The 26,360-nt window shown below is 31.5% G+C and overlaps 3 protein-coding genes across 5 annotated transcripts in view; 1 reads left to right on the top strand and 2 right to left on the bottom strand.

Moving 5' to 3' along the window:
* The window catches only part of LOC129801114 (calmodulin-binding transcription activator 1), a 76,775-nt gene that overhangs the window by 20,350 nt on the left and 30,065 nt on the right, over positions 1-26,360 (bottom strand). The window contains exons 4-12 of the mRNA XM_055845878.1: positions 24,457-24,930; positions 16,974-17,065; positions 16,843-16,910; positions 16,325-16,460; positions 16,178-16,249; positions 15,954-16,098; positions 11,269-11,387; positions 11,074-11,199; positions 10,441-10,989 (exon numbers count right to left, since the gene is read on the bottom strand). Of these exons, the coding sequence (XP_055701853.1) occupies positions 10,441-10,989; positions 11,074-11,199; positions 11,269-11,387; positions 15,954-16,098; positions 16,178-16,249; positions 16,325-16,460; positions 16,843-16,910; positions 16,974-17,065; positions 24,457-24,930 (1,781 nt within the window). The remainder of the gene's footprint in view (positions 1-10,440; positions 10,990-11,073; positions 11,200-11,268; positions 11,388-15,953; positions 16,099-16,177; positions 16,250-16,324; positions 16,461-16,842; positions 16,911-16,973; positions 17,066-24,456; positions 24,931-26,360) is intronic.
* On the bottom strand, positions 178-10,440 carry LOC129800616 (uncharacterized). 3 transcript variants are annotated; one of them, XM_055845138.1, is made up of 8 exons: positions 9,691-10,440; positions 9,078-9,360; positions 3,668-3,813; positions 2,367-2,896; positions 2,119-2,154; positions 1,131-1,490; positions 922-1,057; positions 178-864 (listed from the first exon to the last, which is right to left on the bottom strand). In XM_055845138.1, the coding sequence occupies exons 3-8, from the start codon at positions 3,768-3,770 to the stop codon at positions 422-424; spliced, it is 1,608 nt and encodes a 535-aa protein (XP_055701113.1). In that variant the 5' UTR covers positions 3,771-3,813; positions 9,078-9,360; positions 9,691-10,440; the 3' UTR covers positions 178-421. The 3 variants fall into 3 exon arrangements, 2 of the variants coding, with proteins under 2 accessions (XP_055701113.1, XP_055701114.1); XR_008751638.1 differs by having other exon boundaries at positions 2,119-2,309; positions 9,078-10,440; XM_055845139.1 differs by lacking the exon at positions 9,691-10,440 and having other exon boundaries at positions 9,078-9,672.
* Positions 5,555-8,004, top strand: LOC129800610 (uncharacterized). The gene is made up of 2 exons (XM_055845127.1): positions 5,555-5,805; positions 5,882-8,004. Exon 2 carries the CDS (start codon positions 5,920-5,922, stop codon positions 7,969-7,971), a length of 2,052 nt encoding a protein of 683 aa, XP_055701102.1. The 5' UTR covers positions 5,555-5,805; positions 5,882-5,919; the 3' UTR covers positions 7,972-8,004.

Raw genomic sequence — 26,360 nt, 5'->3', positions numbered from 1 at the left:
TTTTAGCTAAAGAACGTAGTAGAAAATATTCTTTTAGAGTAATCCTTTTTAGTGCAAAAAATACCTTTTGACGTATATATATTTAGGAAAATAATATTTTTAAAAAAAGAAAAAAAAACAGTTTAACATTAAAGTTTTTTCTTCCCAAAATTCTAGACAAAGAATGAAAAAACAATATTACCTTTTCTCATATATTTTATTTAAAGAAATATTTCACTTTTTAGAATCATATTATTTTACATGAATTTTAATTACAACAGTGCGACCTTTTTCACAAAAAAGCTATCTTAATGACAAAAAAAAAGATTAATTTATTTCAAAACTTTTATGTTAGTATAAATGTTATTATTTACTCAGTTCAGTTCAGCCTGGGACTTGGAGGCGCACTTTCTTTACATTTTCTTACATGAAACTTTTATTGTTAAATTAATTCCAAACGTGATGCCAAATTTTTCATTGACACTGTTGTTTTTTGTAAATCAATGTCATAAACATATTTTTGAATGAATTTTAGAAATGCTGAATGGCATTTCTTGAATTCAATGTTCAGAGCAAAGTGACTTTTAAAATAAAAGTCAAAAGCGTCAATGAAGTCAACTGCCTTAATTTTCAAAATAATATTGTCGATTTTCAAATAAAAATTCGATAATGATTTTCTGTTGCCTCCTTCAGCGAAGAGTTGAATTCCTGGTTGTCCTTTGTTTACTTCAGTAATAATTTCGGAAGGAGGAGTTCCGAGCGGAAAAAACATAAGGAACGACGAAAGGGATTGTTTTAGTGTTGCCTTCTGTCTCTCCACGTCGGTATTTCCTGGAGGGAAAAAGGCAAGTACTTTCAAAAATCCTTGTACGCTGATTGTCCATTCTAAAAAAAAATACGGATTTAGAGAAAAAAAGTAACTTTGCTTATAAATTTAGTTACCATCAATAATTTCGTTGCTTTTATTCTTTCTGGAATCAGGAAGCATTTCGTATTCCTTATCGATTTTTTGCAACAACGATATCAATGTAGATCGAATTTCGCTTGGTTCACGCGGCGCCTCAAAATCCAAAAGGAGCTAAAATTCAAAAATAACAGAAAAATATTTATAACAAAATTTATTCTTTTTATTTTTTTATTATTATATTTACCAGTTCTGGCATCAGCAAAAGTATCTCCTTGTAGTCAATCAAAATATTGTTGAAATTTCGCTTTCTGTGCTCCTTATTTTCCTTGTAGGTTGTGATTATTTTCTCCTTTTGCTGAGAAAGCGATGCATTTTTAAGAAAAATAATATTTTCCTTCTCTCTTTTTAAAACTTCTTCTGTAACCACCGTAGTACCCCCTTGAGAGTTGTCCTGGTTGGCGTTTTCTTGGTTCGTGTTGTGATCTTTACTTGTTTTACGTTTCTTGTATTTCCCAACACCGGTAGATTTCACGTTTTCCCTCTGTAGTCTTCTAATGCGATCGTACAGAAAACCGCATTTACCGATTGGGTCATAAAAGAGCTCCTTTTAAAGTAAGAATAAAAACAGATAAGTTAGTTTTTGTTTGAAAAATATATAGGTGAGTTAAAAATTAAATAAGAATTAAAATAAAAACGAGCAATATAACAATAAAATTGAACAGTATTTTAGTTAGAATTTTAAAAGCATTGAAATTATAAAGCATCCTTTGATTTCGGAAAAAAGTGTTATCAATTTACCTCTAACCTTCTTAGACGTTTATTATAAAAGTCTAAGGGCATATTTATAAAAGATTTAAGATTTGTATATTTAATTTTACAGACCAAATTTAATTATTTACAGCTCATTTGTTTTATTGCTTTACGAAAAAACCTCAGACGAATTTGAAACATTTTGTTATAGTATGAACGATAGACATTTTCTACTCAAAAATGCTTAATCACAGCAACTTAGACAAAGAATCCGTACAACAATTCACAAGAATCCAAGAATTTTAGGTGAAATATTATGCGTAGTTAATGTGTATAAGAAGCATTACATAAATTAAATTATTAAAAATAAATGAGTACATGGTGAAAATTGTGATTTTGTAAACTAAAATAACTAAATACAAACAGAGAGGCACATGAACATTTTTAATATTCATTCGTATTATCTAAACTGCTTATCATACCTTCCGTGATAATGTGTTTTTCAATATTCTGCGCATCTAAGGATGATTTGGTTTGAATAATAGTAGAAAATTAAATAAATAGATAAATCAAAATAAACCTCGCGTACAATTAAAGATAAAATTTTAGTTCATTTTGATTTCAAATATTATATTAAAAATCCTCTACTATTATTTCAACAATGTAAATTATTCTGAAAAAATATAAAATTTGAAGCAAAATTATTAGGCTATCATAAAGGATTACTTACGTATGGATAAATAGATTTAGTTCTGAAGGAGGGAAAAATCGTTATGCACATTTCTGCATAGGCAATTTTCTCATCACGCGTAGGATAATAGCCGCAATTCCTTACCAAATGTTGGGCTACCAAATTCACAAACTTTATACGCTGTTTCATTGACAGTGTTTCCAGGTGTTCATACTCATCAAAGATGGATTGAGCGCCACAATTCATAATATACTTTTTCAAATCCTGTAATGACAGTTTTAGTCCGACCTGGGGGGAATGATCAGGTTTAACATCTCCAATTGTGGCCATATCGTTACATGATTCTTGGGATGATTCTTCTGCGATGGTTGGCTCCACTATTTCATAGCACAGCACGTCATTCATTTTTGATGAACCCTCGCCAAATGGATTACTTAATTTAACGTGCAATGTAAAATTCGGATCATTATGAAACTTCAGGATGTATCGCAGCAATGAATCCTCAGAAATCCGTGCTCCTTTAGCATTTGTGAAATAAATGTCTTCGGTAATATTAAAAGTTGTTTTAGCTGTGAATAAAAAAATATAAGTTAAGTAAATCAACCATATTATCAGCGAAATAATCTCAATCTTTTTTTCTATGTATTCACAATTTTCATTAAACAAAAAAAAAGATGACAAAATCCGCGCTATTATATTCAATTGCACTTAATTTCAAAAGAAGAATATTTCTGGATAGGCTTGTTGAAATTTTAAAATTCATATACTATGCAATGTTTTATTATCTTCAGAAAATTAATATTTTGCAGTCTAGACATCGGCGGTTCCATTCCATACTATTCTATCTTAAAAAGACAACTTTTCAGGAGATCCATTTGAAGTTGGCGATTTCTTACGCGGCCCGTGTAAATTTTTTTCAAAAAAAAAATTGAATATCTAATTACCCAAACATCAGATGACCATCAAATTTTCAATAGTTGTAGATCTCGGTCCCAGGAACAACATATCTCTCGGAGTAATATAATTCTAAGTCGATTTTGAATAGTATGGAATGGAGCTGTCGATATCTAGATGTCTACTGTTTGTCAAATTATCACCAGATACAAGAACTCGCATCAGAAATAATATAGTTATCATAGTATAATAGTATTCTTATTCTATTTAGATGAGTTTGAAATTTGCAATCATTCATTAAAATATGTAAAGTTACTTCACTAGCGGTAAAATATTATACAATTGAACAAGTTCGTCTTTTAGCACATGTAAAATAAAGTTTTATGGTTTAAACATGCTTATTAATTTTCTGTTCTTATTGGAATTTTTTTTATTATAGTACTTACCAAGCGCAATTACATCTTGTTCACGCAAAATCTCGTTGTTTGGGGTGGAAAGATCCACGACTTCTAAGTTCTCATTGAATAGCAAGTTCACAAAAATGTCCATTTTTTAGCTGAATATGTGTTCTTCAAAGTACTCTTTCGGCACACTGCAGAAAAATGAGAACGAGTTAATCACAAAACAAGTCTAATGCAAGAGAAAGAAGCAATATAACTACTATGATAAACGGGAATATTTTTGGGGATATATTGTGGCTGTAATAGCACTGTGTATAAATAATTTTATTAGCTTAACTGTTGATATTTTTCGTGATCAAATATTCTATGATTGTGCTTATACTTTATGAAAGTATATCTCACAACTTTCTGCTTAAATGTAATAATTTAAATAAATTTAGAAATTATTTTTTTACATTGTAGAAATTTTCGAGAATACTATTTGATGAAAAGTCAATTTCTTCCTTTTTTTTCTACACTCTAATATAAACATAACAAATTTCAATTGTCTTTGGCATAGAATTATTTAACATTTTTACATCGCTTTATTCATGATTAGATTTTATCTCGTATTTATTGACAAATTTGTTCAAAAACCCGTTTTTCAATTTTAATTCAAAAATTAGTTTTAATACGTTTTGAGTACCCAAAAATCTTACCTACCATGAACAGATTCAGACTTATTACTAGATTACTACTTGTTAAGAAATTTCAGTAAGATATAATTTATAAGACAACTCTTCATTTACTTGCTTCTCAGCTCTAGTGGAAAGTGCAATATTAATATTTGAATAATTCAGAAAAAAACTCGAGTGAGCGACAAAAAACGTTTTCTTAAACAGTGAGAAAAATGAATTCACAAATGAAGTGCTTTGTTTGTGGGAAATTTTTTGACTTATACGAAAATTTTCACAGTCATTTTAAAACTTTTCATGCTGATATTTTGGCTGCCAAAACCAAACTTAAATGTGTAAATCCAAGATGTGATTCGACAATTTGTAACTTATCAAATATGAAGAAACACATTATAACAAAGAAATGCTTAACCACAAGAAATAAAAACGAGTTAGGAGGTAAGTGAAATATTATATAATAAATTAATAGCGTTAATGATACACGAATTAAGCAACTTCATTTTCAATATAGATAAAATTTAGTTTATAATCCATTATCGCTACGAAAATATAAGTATTATAAGTATATTATTTGCTTACTAAGTAAATTATCTAATTTTTATTTAAATCTAATCATAGTAAAATAAAAAAAAAATATTGAAGGGGTTACCCCGGGAGTTAACAATTTAAGAAATTGAATTTCTATTATATTGAATTTTAATACAAGAGTATACATAAATTACAACTTTTTCTTTCCTAATTTTAAAACAAAAATAATCCTAGAAACTCCACATATTTCAATTATTACAAAAGAAAAAAAACTTTTAGTTTGGTACTTTCAAAATGCATTTCTCAAATTCCTTACTTCTTTTAAGCACAAAAAACGATTTAATTGGCTTTGTATAAAATGGCTTAATGGCTTTGTATGAAATATAACAAAATACACCATATTAAAATTTTCTTAAATTAATATACTATTGTAAAGACACATGTTGGTAATAAAATTCTCTGAAATTATTCATTTAGAAGGCTCTTTTAAAATATTGTTTTTAAATTCTTAATAAAATATTACAATTTTTCTAAATAAAATAATTATTTAAGATAAAAATAAAATTTAAAAATAAAAACAATAAAAAATACACTGCGTTACTCTACTGCTTATTGCTTAAATTTGCTCTTGTCTTTTGTGGACATTTAAATACCATAAAATATTTAAAAGTAACATGTTATTAAATTAGGGATTTTCTTTTTTACACTTTCTTGTATTCTTTGAATTTCAGAGAATGAGAATGTCGAAAGAACGTGTGCTCATAATATATCTCCCAAGAGCAACAAGAAGAGAAATACCGTACCTAAACGTGCGAATGTGGATGAACGTTAGTAAATCATATGCCTAAATATTTTATTACAATACAAAGTTTTATTTCTCTTTTCTTCAATTTTTAGAACAATTTTTTCAAAATATTGAAAAAAAGAGCGTTGCAGGAACATCTTCTAGTTCTCAACTTCAACAAAGTCAAGACTGTAAAGGTTAGTTATGGTCTTGATAATTCTTATAATAGTTCATATATAAATTATATTTATTGTTTTCTGTATTTAATTTCAGATCAGGAAGAAGATTATCAAGAAATTGAAACACTCTTAATGGATAATCCCAGACTTCACATGAATTCTCTTGTAAACCAACTCAATCATTTTGGAATTCCGGAAACTCACATTACTCAAATTATGGAATCCTCGTATAACCTGACAGAATCTATCTTTGATGCCATACTTTTTTTTCATCAACGGGACAAAGCTTCACAAGAGATGTTAGATATTATTAAAGAAATTCATCTCAGTGTAGAGTCTGCATATAATAGTGTGAGAAGCACATATTTAAGAAAACAGCTGTATTCAAAGACGCAATTTTACGTTCATCCAGAAATTAAGGGATTACAACCTGACTGTAAGCTTTCTCCAAAGCAAAATAATTTTACTTACGTATCAATAGTTGAAACTTTAAAAAAAGTATTAGAAAATAAAGATTACTTTAATGCAGTTTTTAAATCAAGTGAAAATCAAGTCAGCGAAGATATCATGACTTCTTATAAAGATGGATTAAACTATAAAAAAACGACGAATTTTCACAAAGATGAGTATAATTTGTTTATACAAATATATACCGATGAATTTGAATGTGCAAAACACTCTAGATTATCTAAAACTAAACTTGGAGCAATTTATTTCACTTTAAAAAACTTACCAGAATCAGTTGCTTCGAAAATTGAAAATATTTTTCTTGTGGCTCTTTATAATTGTGAATATATAAAAAGAGGATCTGACCGTTCATTTAATGACATTTGTAAACCATTGATGGAGGAAATACTTTCTTTAGAGAAAACTGGAATACTTGTAAATGACCATGTCATAAAAGGCACAATAGTGTCAATTTGCAGCGACAATTTAGGAGCGAACCAAATTCTTGGATTCGTAAAATCTTTCAACAAAACTCAATTTTGTCGCTTTTGTGTATTTCCCGAAAAAGACTTTCAGAAAGTGTTTCATGAAAAAAGTACTCGAATTCGAACGATGAAGGATTACATTGAAGATGGCCAGAACAACACAAATGGCGTAACACATCGAAGCATCTTTGCCGATCTTACTTATTTCGATATGTTTGAAATTCTGACAGTGGACTGCATGCACGACTTTTTGGAAGGAATTTGTGCTTTTACAATGACTAGTTTTTTAAAAGAAGCAATGAAATTCGACAATAATGTAATACAAAATCTAAACGAAAGGATAAAGCACTTTTCTTATGGAGAAGCATTCATTAGAGACAAACCAAGCCCCATCGTATTGGATAAAAGTAATCTTGGTCAGCATGCAGCACAGTGTTGGTGCCTCATTTCGCACTTCCCATTCTTTATGGATGGTATTACACCAACCACTTGCAAAGAGAAAATGGAAGTTATTTTTCAATTATTAGACGTGATGTCAATTGTATTTGCGCCCAAAATCAGCACTGGTCAGATTTCAATACTAGAAATTCTAATTTCTGACTTTTTAGAAAATTATACCACATTTTTCGGACATATGAAACCAAAATTTCATTTACTTATTCACTATCCTAATGTGATACGCCGACTAGGACCCCCGACAACTTTCTGGTGCATGAGATACGAATCCAAGCACAGATTCTTCATTCAAATAGGAAAAAGGATCACTTCATTCAAAAACATTTGCTACACATTCGGTCTTCGGCATCAGCAACACTTTACAGAGAAGGGGCTTATTATGCAAAATGAAGTAATAAAAGGTCCAGAAAAAAAAATTCCGGCGATTGAACTAAATTGCAAAGGCATTGTTTTGACTTCTCTTAAAATAAATTCTCAAACGACTGTGAACAAATATTCGTGGATCCAAAATAATTTCAAACACAAGTTAGGATCTTTTATTTGTCAAGGTATTGATGAAAATAATGACTTTCCAAAGTTTTGCGAAATAATTGATATTTTTTCGATTAATGACGTCATTTACTTTGGTGTGAAACTTTGGTCGACAAAATATTTTGATAGAAGCCTCTATGCATATAACGTAAAAGAGACAAAAGATTTAGGTCTCCTAAAAATGACTGATTCGTTGCCGTATTCATTTGACGTTTATTCTAAATCAATAGGCTATTTTATAATTACAAAATTCAAGTTATTCTAAATTGTAAATAAAAGGTTAAAAAAGTTTTGGAAATTCTTGTGTTTTGTTCGAATAAATTGGATGTACTAAATCATAAATTGATTTATAGTAGATGAAATTCTTTTAATGGGCACTGGGCACTCACTGGGTCAAGTGGTAGAACACTCGAACTATGATGCGGGTGTCCCGGGTTCGAATCCCTTTTAGATCACCACGAATTTTTCTGGTTTTAAAGGTGTTCCGATTGCATCCAATGAACTTCACCGCATTTGAGTCTACGGGTCATAGGATGGACGACCTCATCCATGTATAAAGAAGAATAATAAAATGGATGTTCTGAACTACTCTTGGGGAAAGGCCTAAGTTCCCCTGTGGAACCTGTTGTGCCACCATTATTATTATATAAATTCTTTTAATGTAAAATTGATTTTTATAAGCTATTGCATAAAAAGTTTTTTTTTTAAAGACACTATGGTTATGTGAAATTATCACTTTCTAAACTAAAGATATCTCGTACATTTGCCGGAGAATGGCCAGGTCGCCACAACATTATAAAAGCTGCATGTGTGAGACACCGGTAGTTTAAGACGCGGTAGATTATTTTTTGAGTTTTAAATAAATGTGACAAAAACACTACAGTAGAGTCTCTCAAATCTGAATCTCTCAAAATCGAACGACGTTTGGATTCAAAATGTCAATTGTTGAGTTATGTTGAAAAATTCGTGTTGTGGATAACTGAAAATCTTATTTCTGCGCTGTTTTCTCAATATTTACATACATTACGAGCATTACGAGAGAATAAAATGAAAAGGAAGTTTGACAACACGAACATTTGTAAAAAAAATCTGTGCATTTGATTCAAAGTGCAATTTAATCTCATATAAATTCCGCATAAATAAATAATTTAAAAATAATTTTTTTCATAAATTATGAAAATAACGTTCAAATTTAAGAGACTCTGCTGTAATCGAATTATTTCAATAAAGTCTATACTAGTGAGTATACTAAGCCTTATAAAAAATTTCATGAAAATTTTCCGAGTGTTGGAAATAATTCTTAAAGTCAAAATATAAAAAAGTGTGTCAAACGTGCAGTCTCTCCCCTACGAAAAATAAGAATCAACTTACCCTAAATTTGTTCAGACGCTGGTATGATCACTTCAGCTGAATCTCATGAATCTTCTTTAGTCAATTTGATCAATGCTTCGGATTGAGCCAAAGATGAATACGATGAGGACCCAGCGAAAGAAAAATGGACAAGAATTTCCGGAACGTATATAACTCTCTCAAGCCACACCGCAACTGGTCGATATTCTGTCCTGTTCTTGATAGTATACGTATCTTGCTCTAGCTCCCTAGGAGCTTAGCTAAGATGAGCAGGAGGTGTTAATAAAAAATCAGATGAAGAAATCTACAAACGAAAAGAACAAAAAAGATTATTTCTGTTTCCGGACGCAAAATACATGTTCTACAATGCGTTTTGATCGGTCTTATCAGCCAATATAGTACATTTTGTGTATGTTTTTCAGTAATTTACGAGATTGGCTGAATAAAGTGATAATTTCAATAGCAAAAAACATTTTATTTTTTCAAGAATTGTACGCCGCACTCTAGACATCATGGCTTCTTTGGTATTTCACAATTCACCACATTACACTATCTCCTCTACGTTTCTTTTCACATTTCACAATATTTCCACGCACTTTTCTAGTGTTCTGCTATTCCAAAGCAAAATACTTACCTCTCAAAAACTGCGTCGCAAAATTTAATTAGCCCAAAGCACATAAAAACACTTCTTCACTTGTGCACTTTGCCATTGGTACTGAGGGGTGGCGTGATCTTTTGACAGATCAATTGCGCCGCACCCAGCTGGACACGCGAGAACAAAACACCTCGAATGCTAAAGGAAACAAAAGTGATCCTTTCAAATGTTCACTTTCTGATGCGCATTTTAATTGTTTTTATCTCACGAAAAAATACAATAACTATTAATTTTATATTTATAGCAACATTTTATCGCCAGAGTAAATACTCTAAGCAAGTTTTTGGCTGTTGTTTTGTTCTTATTCTCAAGAAAATTCAGGAGGAAAAAGTCGTAAATGTTGATCCAATTGAATTGATCACATTTCGAACCATTTGAAATGATCCTGTATTTAAATAAATTATTTCTACGTAATTAACACTAAACAAAAATATAATAATCCTGCAGATTTTGTGTTTCAATTTTCAAGTACTATTAAGCAAACCTGGAAAACTATTGTTTTAGTTGATTTTCTCTACCAATTTATTTATAAAATTTTGCGGTATGTTGAACCATTTGAAAAGATCAAATCGAGGATACTTTTAATGGATCATTGCATGTGATCCTTTGCTTGTATCACTGAAGTGATTCTTTAAAGAAGAATCGATATAATTCAAGTGATTTGATGAAAATGAATCTTTTAGGCTGTGATACTTCTTAATGAATCCTCAGTGATCCATTCATTTTTACCAGTGTCGTAGTTGATGTATTCATACGTGCTGAATTAACTAGATTTGTGGTAGAACATTGTTGATGCTCCTGATGATTATCAATTTGCAAGTGCTGCTGCTGATTTTGATCATGCCTTTCCATTTGCAAATTTGTCGACATTATACTCATGTCTGCAGTATTCATAGCTGTACCATTATTTGATTGAGAAACGATGGATACTGAACGATGATTAGGGATAATGTTATGACTAGTTGATATAGTCACAATTCGATTTGCTAAATTTAATAAATTGTGATTACCTTGTCGATTAATGCTATTACTATTATTATGTGTATTTATGGATATTTCATTAAGATTTGGCGATTCATGTAAAGCTGAATTTCTTACAACGTTGCTATTAGTATTACTTTTAGGTTTCACTGAATGATTACTGCTATTTGCTGCCATCGTCATTGATGACGACACATTTGACGATGAATCACGGACTTGATAGTGAATTTGATTATTTAGACACTTTGATGAATCAACTTCACCCATTTGCCCATGATTTTTCCATCGGTCATTCCACTTTGCAAAATTCAAATTTAAAAAAATATTTTTATAACAACAAAATTTTCAAAAAAAATAACCTTTTTAAAAAGCTCCACTTACTTGATTGCAATTGTCCAAACGTTTGTCATTGCCATTCTTCACAACTGGGATGCGTCTCATTGGATGCGAACAAGACTTCCCATCCGTACAATTAGAATTAGAGCAGCCGCACTCTAATTGCTTAACCTTAATATTTTAGAAAAATATTATAACTTCTTTAAAAAACACATTTTTTTTACAAAAAAGGTCCCTTACCAAAGCAGCTTGTCTGGCTGCTCTCTGTTTCTCCATCAATTGAACAACAATCGACTCAACCGTTTCAGCAGTGGACAATTCAATATCATTGGTTGTATCAGGCTCATCTTCACTAAAAACTGCAAAAGAAAATAATTTGGTAATTCGGGAAAGTGTGACGTAATTTGGAATTTATCGCTACGCCAAATGGGAACAGGGAATTTGTTCCTTAATAAATACAGCAATAAAACCTAGATAATAAACCTAGATAAAACCTAGATATTTGATAAGCCTAGAACAACTCAAAGTAGATGAGATTGTTAATGGAACCCAAATTGGAATATACGACAATTTAAGGGGGTTGCCTGAATTACAAGGTAGAAAAAATACTACAATTATTTCAGAAGCCAATTTGAAGTAGTTTCGAAGATACAGTGACGGAAGTAAAAGAGCACTGAACAGATTTTGCAGTGCTAGAGTGAACATTAAAAACGATGAAGATCGTTTTCTCCACTTATCATTTTTATGTTTTTGTCGAATTGGTGGGAAAGAAAAAAAACTTATTGATCGAATGAAATGAAAAGGCTTTAAGTCCTCTGGAAGTTGAACTAAAAATATTGGTGAAAATCTATTTTTCAAATTTTTGCAGCCCCGTCAAATCATTGCACTACCTGCTGATTTTACTCGGAGGTTTTTTGAATTTTAACGGTATATTCTAGTACATTTAGAGAAATTCTGTAGATTTTCGGCAGAATTTCTGCGTAGAATATCTGCAGATTCTCGGCAGAATTTCTCCCTAGAAAATCTGCATAACCTCCATTACTTCACAAAAATATTGTTGATTTATGAAGAAACTGTAGAAGTTACAAAAAAAATGGTATGCTCTGCTTAACAAGCATTACCGATTAAACATTTTAGATGAGTAAAAAAATGCAAGACAAAAATACTAATTTCTTAAAAATCGCCCATGAAATGATACAAAAACACGAAATTTTGGTCGACACTCTGTTTAAAGTTTTCACTTCACTATTCTCTACTTATAACACGGCGTCGCAGAATTCTTTATTTTATATAAACACTGTGATATCACCAAGAATAACTCTATTGAATTTTGGGAACTTCAGTGAAAAATATTCCATCTTTTCAGACACAGCTGTCTGGAAAGTCTGGAATGTAGAAAAATCTACAGAAAATCGGCAAAACATCTACAGAAATTCGTCAGAGTATGCACCAGGATTCATCAGAAAATCTGCAAAAATTTCTGACGAATTTTGTCCCAAGCCCAAATAAAATTCGTAGGAATATCTGCAGATTTCTCGGCAGATTTTCGGCAGAGGTGTAGATATTTTCTGCAGAAAACTTAAAGATATCTGACGAAATTATTTGACGGGCATGTTAAAGTTAAAAATTTTGTACTAAAAATGAGTTTTGGACAAGAATTACGAGCTGCAAATTTCCCGCCAATTAGAGAGTGCTGCAACGAGCCGCTCCAGTGAACGGCTCATTAGTTCGACTTATACGGGCTTCAGACCTATGGTTTAGCTATATGGCTTAACTACTCTAATTTTTTATCAAATACGATTTTAATTTAGGATTGGATTATTAAGGACAAATGACTTATTAGGTTCTTAAAAAGCAATAAAATTGCTCGCAATTTAAGATTTTGAGACATACGGGAACTGGGCTAAACCTCTAATCTGAAGCCGGCCTTATTGTGATATTTTTTTTTGAAAAAGTTTTTAAGCACTCTCAATATGAATAAACCTATACCAAAAAATTAAAGAAGCTTGGTCGTTTCTTTATCTTCAAAAAGAAATTGCGAAAACAGCTCATTTTTGGTCTCCTAATTCAGGCAACCCCCTTAAGTCAAATTCGTATTTTAACTTTAATTTAAAACGGGCCTGAGCTAAAATAAAAGCCGAAGTGAATTTGGTGGTGCCAGTTGGGATTCTTCGAAATGCCGCGAAAATTTACGTAGAGAAAATGAGAGGTTTTTAATGTGAAAATTGTTTAATTCCTTAGAGTTAAGTCATTTTCACAAGAAAATCCTTTTAATAATTTAGTTGAATATAGTTATTTGGGTTAATTGTGAATAATTGTCGATATTACAACAAAAACATTGGGATGAAATTTTGAGCTGGAAGACTCATATTCTTTTGAGCTGTCCCAAAATTCAGGATAACTTTGAGAAAAACCCTCTTGTACAACACTATTTTGATTAATAAGGAATGCAAAAATACATATTACAAGAAGGGACACGATCTGCTAATAAGCATAAAATAGAGAAGAAAATATTTTGTCGCATTTTAGAGATTTTTGCAACCGCAGCGCCGCCAGACGTTTGTCAAGTGAGTTATTTGTGTCTCTATCTCTCTCTTACAGTTGAATTGCGCGCAATTTAAGAACTTTCCATTTGAAGTGATATTTGCATTTAATTTCTTTGTATTTCTGCAAGATTCAAGTAAAATGATGTGTAGTGAACATCTATCCGTCTTCCAACAAAGATATCAAGGAGACAATTTCTTTCTATATGAGTTTTTATGTTTGTTATGCCTTTTTGGCGCAAAAATATTAATCATGGCACCGTGAATAAACGGGATTAGTGTTACCAGCACGTCAATCTGCAATTTCCATTAGAACTATCAACACAAAATTTCCGATACTACACGACTTTTAATAAGCACAGGTCTGATTTAAACTGCCTCTAAAACTGTATGCCTTTTAGAGGTGATATTACAGGCAAGAATATGTGCTGCGCATCCACCACCGCTTCGTTCTAAAGGTGGAAATACTCCTTCTCAGGTTACTTAAACGACGAAAATGGAGGCAATAAACACACGGACAAAAATTGTTTTTGCGAATGAGACGCCCCTAGCGTTACTCGTACAAAGTTCAAATGATCTAGAAAGTTGTACTCCTTCCGCATCAAAAAGATGTCGCAAACTTTTTCATACACAATATTCTACAACATGTGCGACGTTTTTAGATACCGTGAGAGTAGTATTTAATGAGACCTTTCATTTACGTTTTTAGACATCAAATTCGGCCAGGAACCGGAGATATTGCGGTCAAAATCCCATGTCCTTTGCATCCTTAGACCATGTGACAAAGCAAGGAATTGTTAGATTTGAGTAAGTGGAAGAATTATTGAAAAGAATTATTTCAAAGACAATTTTGGGAATTTTTATTCCAAGCCGAACTTTTCAAGTTAATTATCCAAAAAAAAATCGGGAACAGTTGGTAGCGCCACTTGCGGGAGAAACCAGTGCTCTCATGCGGAGAAAAATGCGATTTGTAAAATTCCCTTGTTCCCATTTGGCCTAACCCTTTCCAAAAAGCTGTTCAAGGAAAACTTTATGTTTGCTCTTCTATAGGCCTCTGAAAATTTTTCTAAATTGCCCCAATTTACTCTAATACCATCAGCCTGGAGATTTAGCCCAGTTCCCGAAAGTCTCAAAAATCTAAATGACAAGCAATTTTATTGATTTTTCCAAATTTAATACTGAGAGAAATCCGAAAAAGTTAAAATAACATTCCGGAAATGTTAATTTTACCATGCAGTATTGATCCGAAATCGGTGTAAATATTATGCTTTTTAGGTGTATTATGGGTTAAAGTTACCCTTTTCCATGTTAATTTTACCCTAAAAAATGTGTAAAATTAACATTAAAAAATGTTGATATATTTTTACACCTAAAAAGTGTTAAAGTCAGGGAGGGTTACATTAGCTCTGAAATATGCGACCGGTTTTAGTGTAATTTTTACCCTGTTTTCGTACACATTTCATGAGATATCTCTAAAACTACGTAGGTTGCCAATTTAGGGTTTTCAGTTGCCTCTTCGTTATTAATTTGGCTTTTATTTTGTATTAGTATTTTTTGCTAATTCATTCTACAACGACAGAAAACAACTAATAAACTCAAAAAATTTTCGGCGCGCTAGAAACATATGGGAAACATAGGAAATGTCATGCCCCTGGTTAAAATTATGAGGAAGCAATGTTAATCGCACCCCCGTTTTTCTCTCACACTGAGAAAAAAAGAGGCTACGATTAATTTTTTTTCGTCATAACTTTAACACTTTTCGGGTGTAAAAATATATCAACATTTTTAATGTTAATTTTACACCTTTTTAAGGGTAGAAATAACATGAAAAAGGGTAACTTTAATCGCTAATATACCTAAAAAACATAATATTTACACCGATTTCGGATCAATACTGCAGGGTAAAATTAACATTTCCGGAATGTTATTTTGACTTTTTCGGATTTCTCTCACTCAGTGCAGTGATGGATCTTTTGCCTTTAAAGTTTAATCCTAATGGCTCCGGCACACCTTTTAGATCGAGAAAATTTCATAAAGTCGAAATTCGCATCCCTTTCTTTCTCAAATCTATTGCATCAGTCTATCCCATTCTTTCGCACTCTTCTTCTTCTTTTAAACATCATAAGAAATTAAATTTAGCTCAATCGAATTAAAAGTTCGAAAGAATGAGATAGACATACGCAAAACGTTTGAGAGAGAAAGGGATGTGAATTTTGATTTCATGAAATTTTCCTGATCTAAAAGGTGTGCCGGAGCTATAAACAACAATTTCCTAAAAAAATTATGCCTGATAAGGAATTAGAGGAGTTAAGCCAGATGGCTAAGCGTTAGGTCTGAAGACCGTATAAATTAAAAAAAAAAGAAATTTCAAAATCAACTTACACATTGGTTTTAACTGACTGACTAGTTCTTCTTTAGTCCACTCCTTCTTATCTCCCCAAAGAGCTAAGCTAGGCGCTATTACAGCCATTTTATTATCATCTGGATATGGAACATTGAGATAATGCACAAGAACAATATCTGGGTTCTGCAGAAAGAAAGAAGAATCATATGGAAAAAATAAGTTGGAAAATTAATTTTATCTAAAAAGTAAAAGATATATTTACTTGAAGTAACCAATAGCATCTTCGATGAAAAGTTGGAAGAATTGCTGAGTGTACATAGCATCCATAAATACACTGGCGAAAAAAGCAATAAAATATCAATTTTAGCTGAAATTTTATTTAAAAAAAAATCTGGGTGTTTAATCTAACCTCAGTTCCTTGAACTTTCAATTTCATATGATCTTCTCTTGTGGTCTTCCCATCTTTTCGCTTCTTCCAACAATACCCATCCCGACGGTATCGCACCTTCTTTCGTGAATACAACAACATGGATCCACTTTTAGGACTGCAATTTGTTAAACAAAAGAAAAATTAGTGCGAAGAAAAAAATTTCGAAAGGTTTATTGAGGTTATAATTAACTCAAAATTTAAGTTTTTAATAGGGCTAATAGTCATTTGCATATATTATGTATGTATCACGTGTATATCAACCTTAGGAATGTTATCTTTCATGGCGACTCAGCAATTGCTGACTGTTAAAAATTCTATATGTATGTTATTTTATTTATAATGTGAAGCAATAATTGCAAAGAATTTACACATGCTTTATGAATATTTAGAAAATGTTTATTTGGCAAATTGAGGCAATATCATCAGCAATTTTTCTTTTTTTTTCTCCAATAAAAAAAAGATGTAGAGAGATAAGGAAAAATAGTAAAGGTCTTTACCGTGTTTTAACTTCTTTCGACTGCCATTCGGAATGCCTCTCAAAGTTGATTAAGATTGCAGCAATCTCCTACAAGAACATTTCATACAAATTACAATATCTGGCAAAAGTTTTCAACTCGATGGGCTCTACCTCATTCGTATTCCAACGATGTCGCTGAGTTGGAAAATGATCAGCTCTTGGTAAACTTTCCAAATTTTCTGGTAGTTTGATTGGTTCTCCATCTGCAAAAATTAATTAAGAGGGACCATTTTACGAGCACTCGGCACAATCGCTCAACTCTTTTCAAGCGAAAAAAAAATTTTGAAGAAGAGAAAAAAAAATCAGAATTACATAAGAATTTTTATATCAAAGTTGTGCTTCTCGCACACTCTTATCATTATTTTATCAATTTCAGAGAGACTGAACATGTGCGTTAGAAGGGCAAAAAGGAAATTCTATGGTGAATATTTGAGATTTGAGGCAGAAATGTGTGTATATAGTCGAATATTTTGGCATACAAAAATTTTTGCAGAATGGGTATCACATATGCGTCCCAATATCTGTCACCATTTTTCCCTCTTAAATTTATTCCAGTCAAACATCTAACTCGTAAAGCGTACTAAGAACAAATAAGGGTATACGTGGTAATCATATAAGTTCGAATTATGGTAAAGTCCTTTTGCAATCTCGCTACCAAAAAACCCACAAATCGATCCCTCAGAATAAGACCCGAACAACTCGCTAATGGCCAACTTTACAGGAGAGCGATTTAAAGCTGAGATTTGCATTTGCTAATAAATCAATTAATTTAACTTTACTTTCTTAATATTGTACATCAAACGAAAGGATTCGATAATAGCTATCTTAATTCCATAAAATTTTCACAAAATAATGTGTATTTTAATAACTATTACAATATTTTCCGAGTTATACCATATTTTTCCTGAGCTGTCATATCAAAAGCTCAGAATAAGACCCGAACAACTCGAGTTTTCCCACGCTGCCAAAAGACCCGGCTGGTCACGCATCACTTGTCAAAATGTTTCGATATCATTCCCCATAGGGAAAGTGAGGGATACTTCGCACGTGCGAGCCTTCGAACAATCCGAGTTTTCTCTTTGTTTGAAAAGTGCTAGTTTCTCATTTCTTAGGCATTAGATAGATAATCATAAACCTAATCTTCACTGCAAAAATAGGCAACCTAGCCCTTCTTTCCTAGGTTCTAGAATCACAAATGCAAAAATGGTAAATTTTGATGACTCACATTTCGTGTGATTTCTCACAGTTAAATTGATTTTCAGAAATAATCACTTACACCAATAGATGAAGGGTTAATCTGGGTTGATATTTACGTAATATTTTTTGCATCGGAGGAAAATTATTTTCCGAGTGGCGAAAAAATCCTAAATACTACACTGCGTATTGATTCAACCACTGAAAGTGTTATGGTTCGCCAACTCATCAGGTAACTCCAGAAGCTTAAAATCACAACATAACCTCAAAGAGGAAAACAAAGGAAAGGAAGATGAAGAAAAACAGCTGATAAATTTTTAGGGTTGTCACATTTGAAATTTTCACATTTCAGTCGATTTTTCGACATAAATTTGCAAGGAAAACAGTGCTTCAGAAAAATTAGAAGAAAACTGTTTTAGATACCTTCTTTTAGTTAAATAATGGTTTCCGTGGATTCGTGAAACTTGAATCTAATAATCGGTAAATAATTTTTAATTGCGAGCAAGAGTTATTTCAGGAAAAAATGCTATGACGAACCTTAACAACCCAAAGTGCGAATTTTGCCTCCACAGGCAAGGTTCGCACAAATCATCATACTTTTTTTCATTTTCCTGTCCAGTAAAAAGAACAGATTTTACGACAGTGAATGAGGCACGCATAGAAACTTAAAAGACCAGAGATTCTTGTGGTATAGCGCAATTGATTGTCCATTTTACCGTTCAGCCAGAAAAAAATCTTGAATATTGACTTCCAAAAAGCGTGCGAACCATCCCTCACTTCCCCTACGCATCACTATCTATGTAAACTAATTGTAATAAATAGTTTTTTCAAGACATTTTAACACTTTAAAACCCGAGCCAAAAAATCACCCAAAATACCAAACTGGCATGAAAAGCCAGTGTAGATATTCTCCACAAAAAACAGTTTTTCAATAGTTTTTCGTTCCGTAACACTTCTACAGCTGTTATAGGACTCATAAATTATTTTTTCAATAAATATTTTCCCATTTTTCTTGTCATTTTTATATAAATTTTGTGAAAATTGACAACAAATTCCAAATTAAATTTTTACAGATTTTCGTAGCAAAAAGACAATTTCTATTGAACTTTCTTTTTCCTAGCAATCTATATATTTTCCTGTAAAATTTTTAAATTCTCATATATAGTTTGCGCTTTTGTTTAAGAAAATTTTATGCGAAATTCCAACTGGGAATCGAAAAAGAAAAACAAAGCGAAAATTGAATTTTCACCTTACTTTTTTTACATTACCATTATGTCTTATATTACTTAATTTTTAATAATTATTTTAACATTTTCACGTATTTTTTACGATTTTTTCGAATCGTAACACAACTCAAAAAATGTTAACATTTTTTTAGGTTATGTAGTATAAGCCATTCAAATGTCCATTTCGGATGCCAACTCCATATAATAAAAGGTGGCATTTTACGCCAATTTGGTATTCTACGCCCATTTTTTGGTTTTTTTTTAAATTCGGTGCTTACATGCAACTATGCTGAAAATTGGCACACTTACCCTATCTTGTTATTATTTCAAACCAGTTTTCAAGCAACAAAACGTATTAAAAGTTAACAAGGAGAAGTTTGCTGCATAACAAATTAGCATTTTATCGCTTTTATCCTGTTTTTGCAACACTTGCAATACTCGAGAACCTCAAAAAATATCAAGATATTAGTAATATTTGATATAATTGCAATATTCGCAAAATTTATATTCTGGATTAAATCGTGAAATTTTCTTTGGTCTTTATAATAAAAGCCATTCAAATGTCCATTACAGCTGTCAAACTCCAGATAAAAAATGTTATTTTACGCCTACTTCGTATTCAATTTCCATTTTTTAGTTTTTGATCCATTTTTTTTTTAATTTTATAGAAGAGTTATTAACTATTATTAACTATATTAGTTATTAACTAGTTACTACCAAATTGAAGACTATACATATTTGGCTTATCTATTGTCGTGAAATCAGCCGGGATACTTTTGACAAGCAAAATGATGACGTCACACGGTACTTATCCTGACTAAATTGAAAAATGAGTGTAATTTTGCTTTTTTAGAAAAAGCACTATAACTTTGGGAATAATTTTTTTTTTCAAGTATAATATTCACAGGGAAAGTAGAGAGTGTCAAGGAGTACCCGAAAAATGAAAAAAAAATGAATTTTGCAAAAAATCGAGTTGTTCGAATTATATTCTGAGGGATCGAAATAACATTTTCGCGTACACTTCTGGGATAGTTGAAAAAGTCAATACTCCGAAAGAAAAAAAAATATGAAAACTGTTGGCAAAAAAACCATTTTCAACAATTAATTGTACAGAAGATTCTCTAAAATAATTCTTGTACAAGATCATAAACACATCTATATCATTTTCATCGCAGATTGAACCCCTGTACCCAAACTTAACAAGCACGTACCAAACCCAGAAGCCTTTTTCCCTCCGAAAATTCCTCCTATACCTTCCAAAAACACGATAAATGCACTGTACATCAACTATAGCTTTACCCTCCCTTCCTCCTTCCCCCACAAAAAAACCCTACCTTCAATATATATTACATAGAAAATAAACAAAATCAATATATGTGTGGAAAATAAATAAAAGAATTTTCCCATAATTTCCCAGTTCAACCTGGTGTTACTATATTTTTATGTTCCGCATCGTTTGGGTACATCGCTTTCATCCCACCGCGTAAGCGCGATATACTAAATCCGTCATCAGCATCCCTTATCTACAAGCAATCTCATTTGTATGGACATAGATATTTCCAGCTACAATAATTGTTGTATATCATCCAGAAAACACAATTCACGATGATATAGTGCATATGTCTAATGCAAAATGAGATGTTTATAGCTTCACGCTCATCAAAATCACCCCAGAAATAATTCTTGTTTAATTACAAGCCATAGTCATTCCAATGCCATTCCTTATTTTAATTATAGAAGCATTTTACTAACAACATTACTTTTGCATGCCTCAAGCTTCTTTACAGTTCACACGTGCATTTCCATATAATTTATGAATTTTATATCTGACAATTTTTTTTCCCCGTTCGGCAAATGAGTTTATCATTTTGGTAAACAAGGTAAACCAATTTTTTTATTACATAAATCACTTATTTCTGAAAGTTATTGTATTTTAGATAGGGCAGTGTCATCCAATACGAATAGGGGAGGGTTGGGCAGTTTCATCCATGAATTACAAATTGAACTATTTAAATCTATCACAATGTTCAAAGGGGTATCCAAGTGTAATAAAAAGTGAAACTATAGGGGAGACTGGGGCAAAAATCACAAAACGAAAATTTCAAAATTCAATATCTTCCAAGATAAAAGAGAAAGCGGCTTAAATTTTTTTCCATAGATGGCCTCCATAAATCTTCTACAATGTCAAAAGTTTTTTAGAATTCGAACAAGGAATTTAGAAAATAAAAAATATTGAAATTTTAGCCATATTTTTGGAAGATTTTCCTTGCAGAAGATAACAATTATTAGGGTAAATGTCAAGAGAATTCAATTTGAGAATTCAATTCACATTGGCAATAAAATGATCGCCGTAGCCTTACCGTATTTCGTTAATTTACGCATTTTCATTGCAATTCTTACGCAAATTTTCCATTACCGTATTACCTTATCTCATACTCGGTGACACTAGGTGAAAATAATATAAGAAAATTGAAGAAATAAAATGAAAATTCGATAAACGGTGAGCAAGAAAAACCGAAAAGAGAAATTAATCGTAGTTTTTTTGCTCACCGTTTATCGAATTTTCGTTTTATTTCTACAATTTTTTTATATAATATTATTTTCACCTAGTGTCACCGAGTATGAGATAAGGTAATACGGTAATGGAAAATTTGCATAAAAATTGCAATGGAAATGCGTAAATTAACGAAATACGGTGAGCATTTTACTGTCAATGTGATTCTGCCGTTATACCGGGAGATGGATTAACATAATTAAAGAGTTTTTTGGTAGGAGGTAATAGAATTTGTTAATCACTCACCAATTTTATATTACGTCTTGATCGCGTCGCGGTTCGTCTTAAACTAAAACTCCTCTCTCGTCGCTGCTCGATTTTTCGCGCGGATTGCGCCATCTATTACCTATCCTACATAGTTATAATCAAAATAATGGTCAGATTACATTTCCGTCAGTTTCTGCCTAATCCGTCTCTCGGCTTAAGCTGAGAAACAACTTAGTGAAAAATTAATGGGAATTTAGTCAAATAATCATTTTGATTATAATTACGTTAAACCGTCTCTCGCCCTAAATCGTAATACAGACTTCAGACCTAAGGCTTATGCCCTAGACACACTTACGACTTAAGCCTAGAGACGACTTAGTGGAAAATGATGGAAATGTAGTTTAACCATTATTTCTAATATAATTACGCTAAACCGTATCCCGGCTAATCCTCATGTCTGTCAAGGCCCTTAGCTATATGGCTTGACTTCTCGAACTTCTTATCAATCAAGATTTTTCATAAAATTTGGAATTAGAATTGCATTATAAAACTCAAATAATTTATTTATTTATTTAATAACCATGTTTTTGAGCTGGCGCTCTTGAAAGCAGAAGAAAATGTCAGAAAGAAATGTCAGAAAATTTGTCAGAAAGCAATGCTTACGTCCACCGCCGTCTTAGCGTAATCTTTTAGATTCTAAAAAATTAAGTTAATGCTTATACTTCAAGATTTTGAGATCTTTTGAAACTAGGCTAAACCTCTAGTCTGAAAATGATCTAAGTACAGTAGACTCTCTCAAATTCGGGCATATGGGACCGAAATGTCAGCCGAATTAGACAGAAATTCGGGCGACAAACTTTTTGAAATGCAACGACTTTTAATTCATGTGCATATAAATATTGAGTTTACACACTCATATATAACGTAAATTGCATGAAAATCCCTCAATAATGCAGAATCACATCAAAACTAAGACAAACCATGCCAAATTTGAGCATATTTGATTCATTTGATAATCATAATCAAACTTAAAAAATGACAAAAAACTTTTTTCAAACGCAACCGCTGCCCGAATTAAATGTAGCCCGATCTTAAAAGAGCTGAATTTGCGAGAGTCTACTGTACTCTGAAAAAAATGTCTTGTTAAACGAACAAATGGATTTTGTTGAAATTTTGTCAAAAGGATATTATTAACTAATTTGACAAAACTTTTTTTTGTATTTTATATGGAAAACACCCTTGTGACAAACTTTTAACAAGATCCAGTTGGCCGCCGATCAAAACTTTTCCATATTCTGTATAGAAGAACATCCTTTTTACAAACATATCTTGTTAACTTGACAAAACATTTTTTTCAGAGTATGTATAGGACATAAGCCTTCAGTATATAATAGTTTAGGAGAAATTTGTGTTGCCAGTTGCCAAATTTCACACCCTGAATATTATCGAGGATCAGCCTGAGTCTATCTGAGACCTTACGAAATTACACATATTTTGGTTAGGAACTAGATACCGCTTTAGTAACATACAAATTTCGTTTTATTCTGTTCTAAAAAATTATGCAAAAAATTAAAATTTCCTCTATTAACTGCCCTATCCCTCCCCTACATAGTGCAGCAACATCTCGTATTATATTGACAGATTCACACGATGGGCTGTAAAACTAATTAATAACGCACAAAAAAGCCAAATAGCACATAGCACCACAGTGAATGAGAAAGGTAATGTGAAAATAAAATATAAACAATAAAATGTGGGGAATTAAACAAAATCATGAGTTTGTTGTACAATATTATGTGCGATTCACATTTATATTGAGGTATACACAGGGGGGTTAGGGTTTAGTAAAAAGTTAACATGGGAAATAAAATAATTGACATACGGTATTCATAATAAATTACATTCCATTTATGGAAGAAAATTATTAGTTATAACAAAGCGAGAATTAAAATTTTGCAAATAGGATAGGATGTTTTAAAAAATATTAGTGTTCCTGCAATTGAGTGATACAGGCAACAATAAGCATTTAAAAGCATTAAATATTTTAAAGTATTACTGGTAATTTAAAAAAAAAGATTTTGAGAAAAAGACGTCGTTATGGCTCCAGCACACCTTTTAGATCAGGAAAATTTCATGAAGTCGAAATTCGAAACCCTTTCTTTCTCACATGTTTTGCATATGACTATCTCATTCTTCGCATTCCAAATTCGATTGAGCTAAATTGAATTTGGAGTGATGTTTAAGAGAAGAAGAAGAGTGCGAGAGAATGAGATAGATATGCAAAGCATCTGAGAAAGAAAGGGATCCGAAATTCGACTTCATGAAATTTTCTTGATCTAAAAGGTGTGCCCGAGCCATTAGAGCATGAGTGTAACAAATTTTGATTTAATTTGTTAATTATTTAGTGTCTTACTGTTATTAAGGGGAATTATATTTGCCGGTAACATTCTCATTCCAGCATGATGAATCAATTGGCCAGAATTATTATTAGGATGTCGTACAGAAATTTGATGTCCGGTCAGCAAATCATTCGCCATCAAATGATGATTTTGAGATTGTAGTTGTTGGTGATGATGGAGTGGATGATGGCCAGGATTATGTGAGAGTTGTCCATGAATGGAGTGTGTCGAGTAAATAATTCCATGATTATTTAGAGGATTAAATATTGGACCACTACGAGTTTGATGAGGCGTTGATGGCATAAGTGATCTAAATCCCGACATTACTAATGGATTTTTTTCAGGTGAGATTCTCTCAGAGAATCTCGCCCTATTTTTGACACAGTAACTAGTTTTACGATTTTCTTCTATATATATACGTAGTAAAATATATACACAATGACTACAATTGTAATCAACAGTCGTAATTGTATTGTAGCTCCAGGAAGCAATATTTCATTTCATGAATAATTCACAAATATTTTTTTTTGTTTTATTTTTATAAAAATGCACTTGGTATTTAAAATGCGATTTTAAAATTCATCACTGTTGGTATTGATAGCATCACTTGTCCCAGACGATGAAAAAATTTATAAAGTTTATCACCTTGATTTGAGGAGGAGACATCAAAATCGGAGAAAGTAGATAAAAATGGATTCTTTCCAACATTATTCTACAATTTATTCTGCATTTATAAACAAATTATTATGTCCAAAAAAAAGTTTACTTGAATGTCCATTACAAGCGAACCATATTGATATTCACCGCATTTAAACAATTCGCAAAAATTTTAAACGAAGATTTTTATCAAATAATTAAATATTGTTGTATTATTGGGGCTTGTATTAATTTTATAATATAAATTTTACAATATCAGTCTCTATTATTGTGCACTGTATAAAATTTTCCATTTTTTTTAATATTATATCGTTAAACGTACAGATTTAAAGAGGGTGCTCTTTAGTCCAGGATATTGCAATCTTCTTATGGGATTATTAAATTACTGTTTTATTTCACAATAACTCTAAAACTTCACTCTTGCAATAAATAAAAATTATAATATCAATTATGTATTCTACTTTTATGATCCCGCGCTAAAATATGGGGGAAATTGTACAAAAACTTAATAAAAATTGTACGATATCTCTCACGTAAAATAAAATTTTCTATAATCTAGTGCAGATCGTATGATTCTTTTTTTTACTTCTTCTCCAGTTTAACGTTTTCAAAAGGCAGAAATGATACTAAATTGAAATCTGCTTCCAAAATAACCTAAAACCTCTAAAACACTCATGAAACTTAGTGAAAGATGAGTTATGAGTAAGAAATGTTACTAATACTATAAAGAATATTTTGGAGCAAAGATATCACTTTGCAAGTGAGTGAGAATTTGCTAAAAGAGTCTTTTTATTGAAAACGTTTTGCTTTTATCTCAACACGAGTCACACTCACTCCCAAAGAAGTCAAGACATTATCTTCCAAGCAAATATGCTTTTACAATAAGTAACACTTGCTTGTATATTTTCTACGTTCCATAGAGCTCCTCTTATCTAAAAGTAATTAAAGTCTTTCCGGGAGGTAGAGAATTATTTTGCAAAATAATGAAAAATCTCCGTGTAAATTAGTTCATTTGTTCTCAGATAAAAAAAATGAATATTGTCTCGTTTGTTATGATAAAAAAAGTGTACTAAGAATAAGCTATCAGACGATGTAACTTTAAGTGATTTAGTCAGACAAGATGGATTTGCAAGATTTTTCTTCCAAATCAAACTTTTTCCAAGATGATTCTAAAAAGGACTGCATAAATGTTTTGCGTTTCTTCTGCTCCAAAAAAAAAAAACAGTTCCATGCATAAATACACAATAAATCATGTAAAATA

The sequence above is a fragment of the Phlebotomus papatasi genome, chromosome 2 (assembly GCF_024763615.1).
Source record: "Phlebotomus papatasi isolate M1 chromosome 2, Ppap_2.1, whole genome shotgun sequence".
Taxonomy (NCBI): domain Eukaryota; kingdom Metazoa; phylum Arthropoda; class Insecta; order Diptera; family Psychodidae; genus Phlebotomus; species Phlebotomus papatasi.
Note: the sequence above shows the minus strand (reverse complement) of the source record. Positions and strands in the feature narration are given on the sequence as shown.

What these genes read in the sequence shown, in the direction of transcription:
- LOC129800616 (XM_055845138.1), bottom strand. Translation starts at nt 3,770, where the DNA reads ATGGACATTTTTGTGAACTTGCTATTCAATGAGAACTTAGAAGTCGTG. An exon ending in ACAAGATGTAATTGCGCTTG is followed by an intron (nt 2,897 to 3,667) that starts GTAAGTACTATA and finishes TTTTATTCACAG; the next exon opens with CTAAAACAACTTTTAATATT. An exon ending in TTTTGCTGATGCCAGAACTG is followed by an intron (nt 1,058 to 1,130) that starts GTAAATATAATA and finishes TTTGAATTTTAG; the next exon opens with CTCCTTTTGGATTTTGAGGC.
- LOC129800610 (XM_055845127.1), top strand. Translation starts at nt 5,920, where the DNA reads ATGGATAATCCCAGACTTCACATGAATTCTCTTGTAAACCAACTCAAT.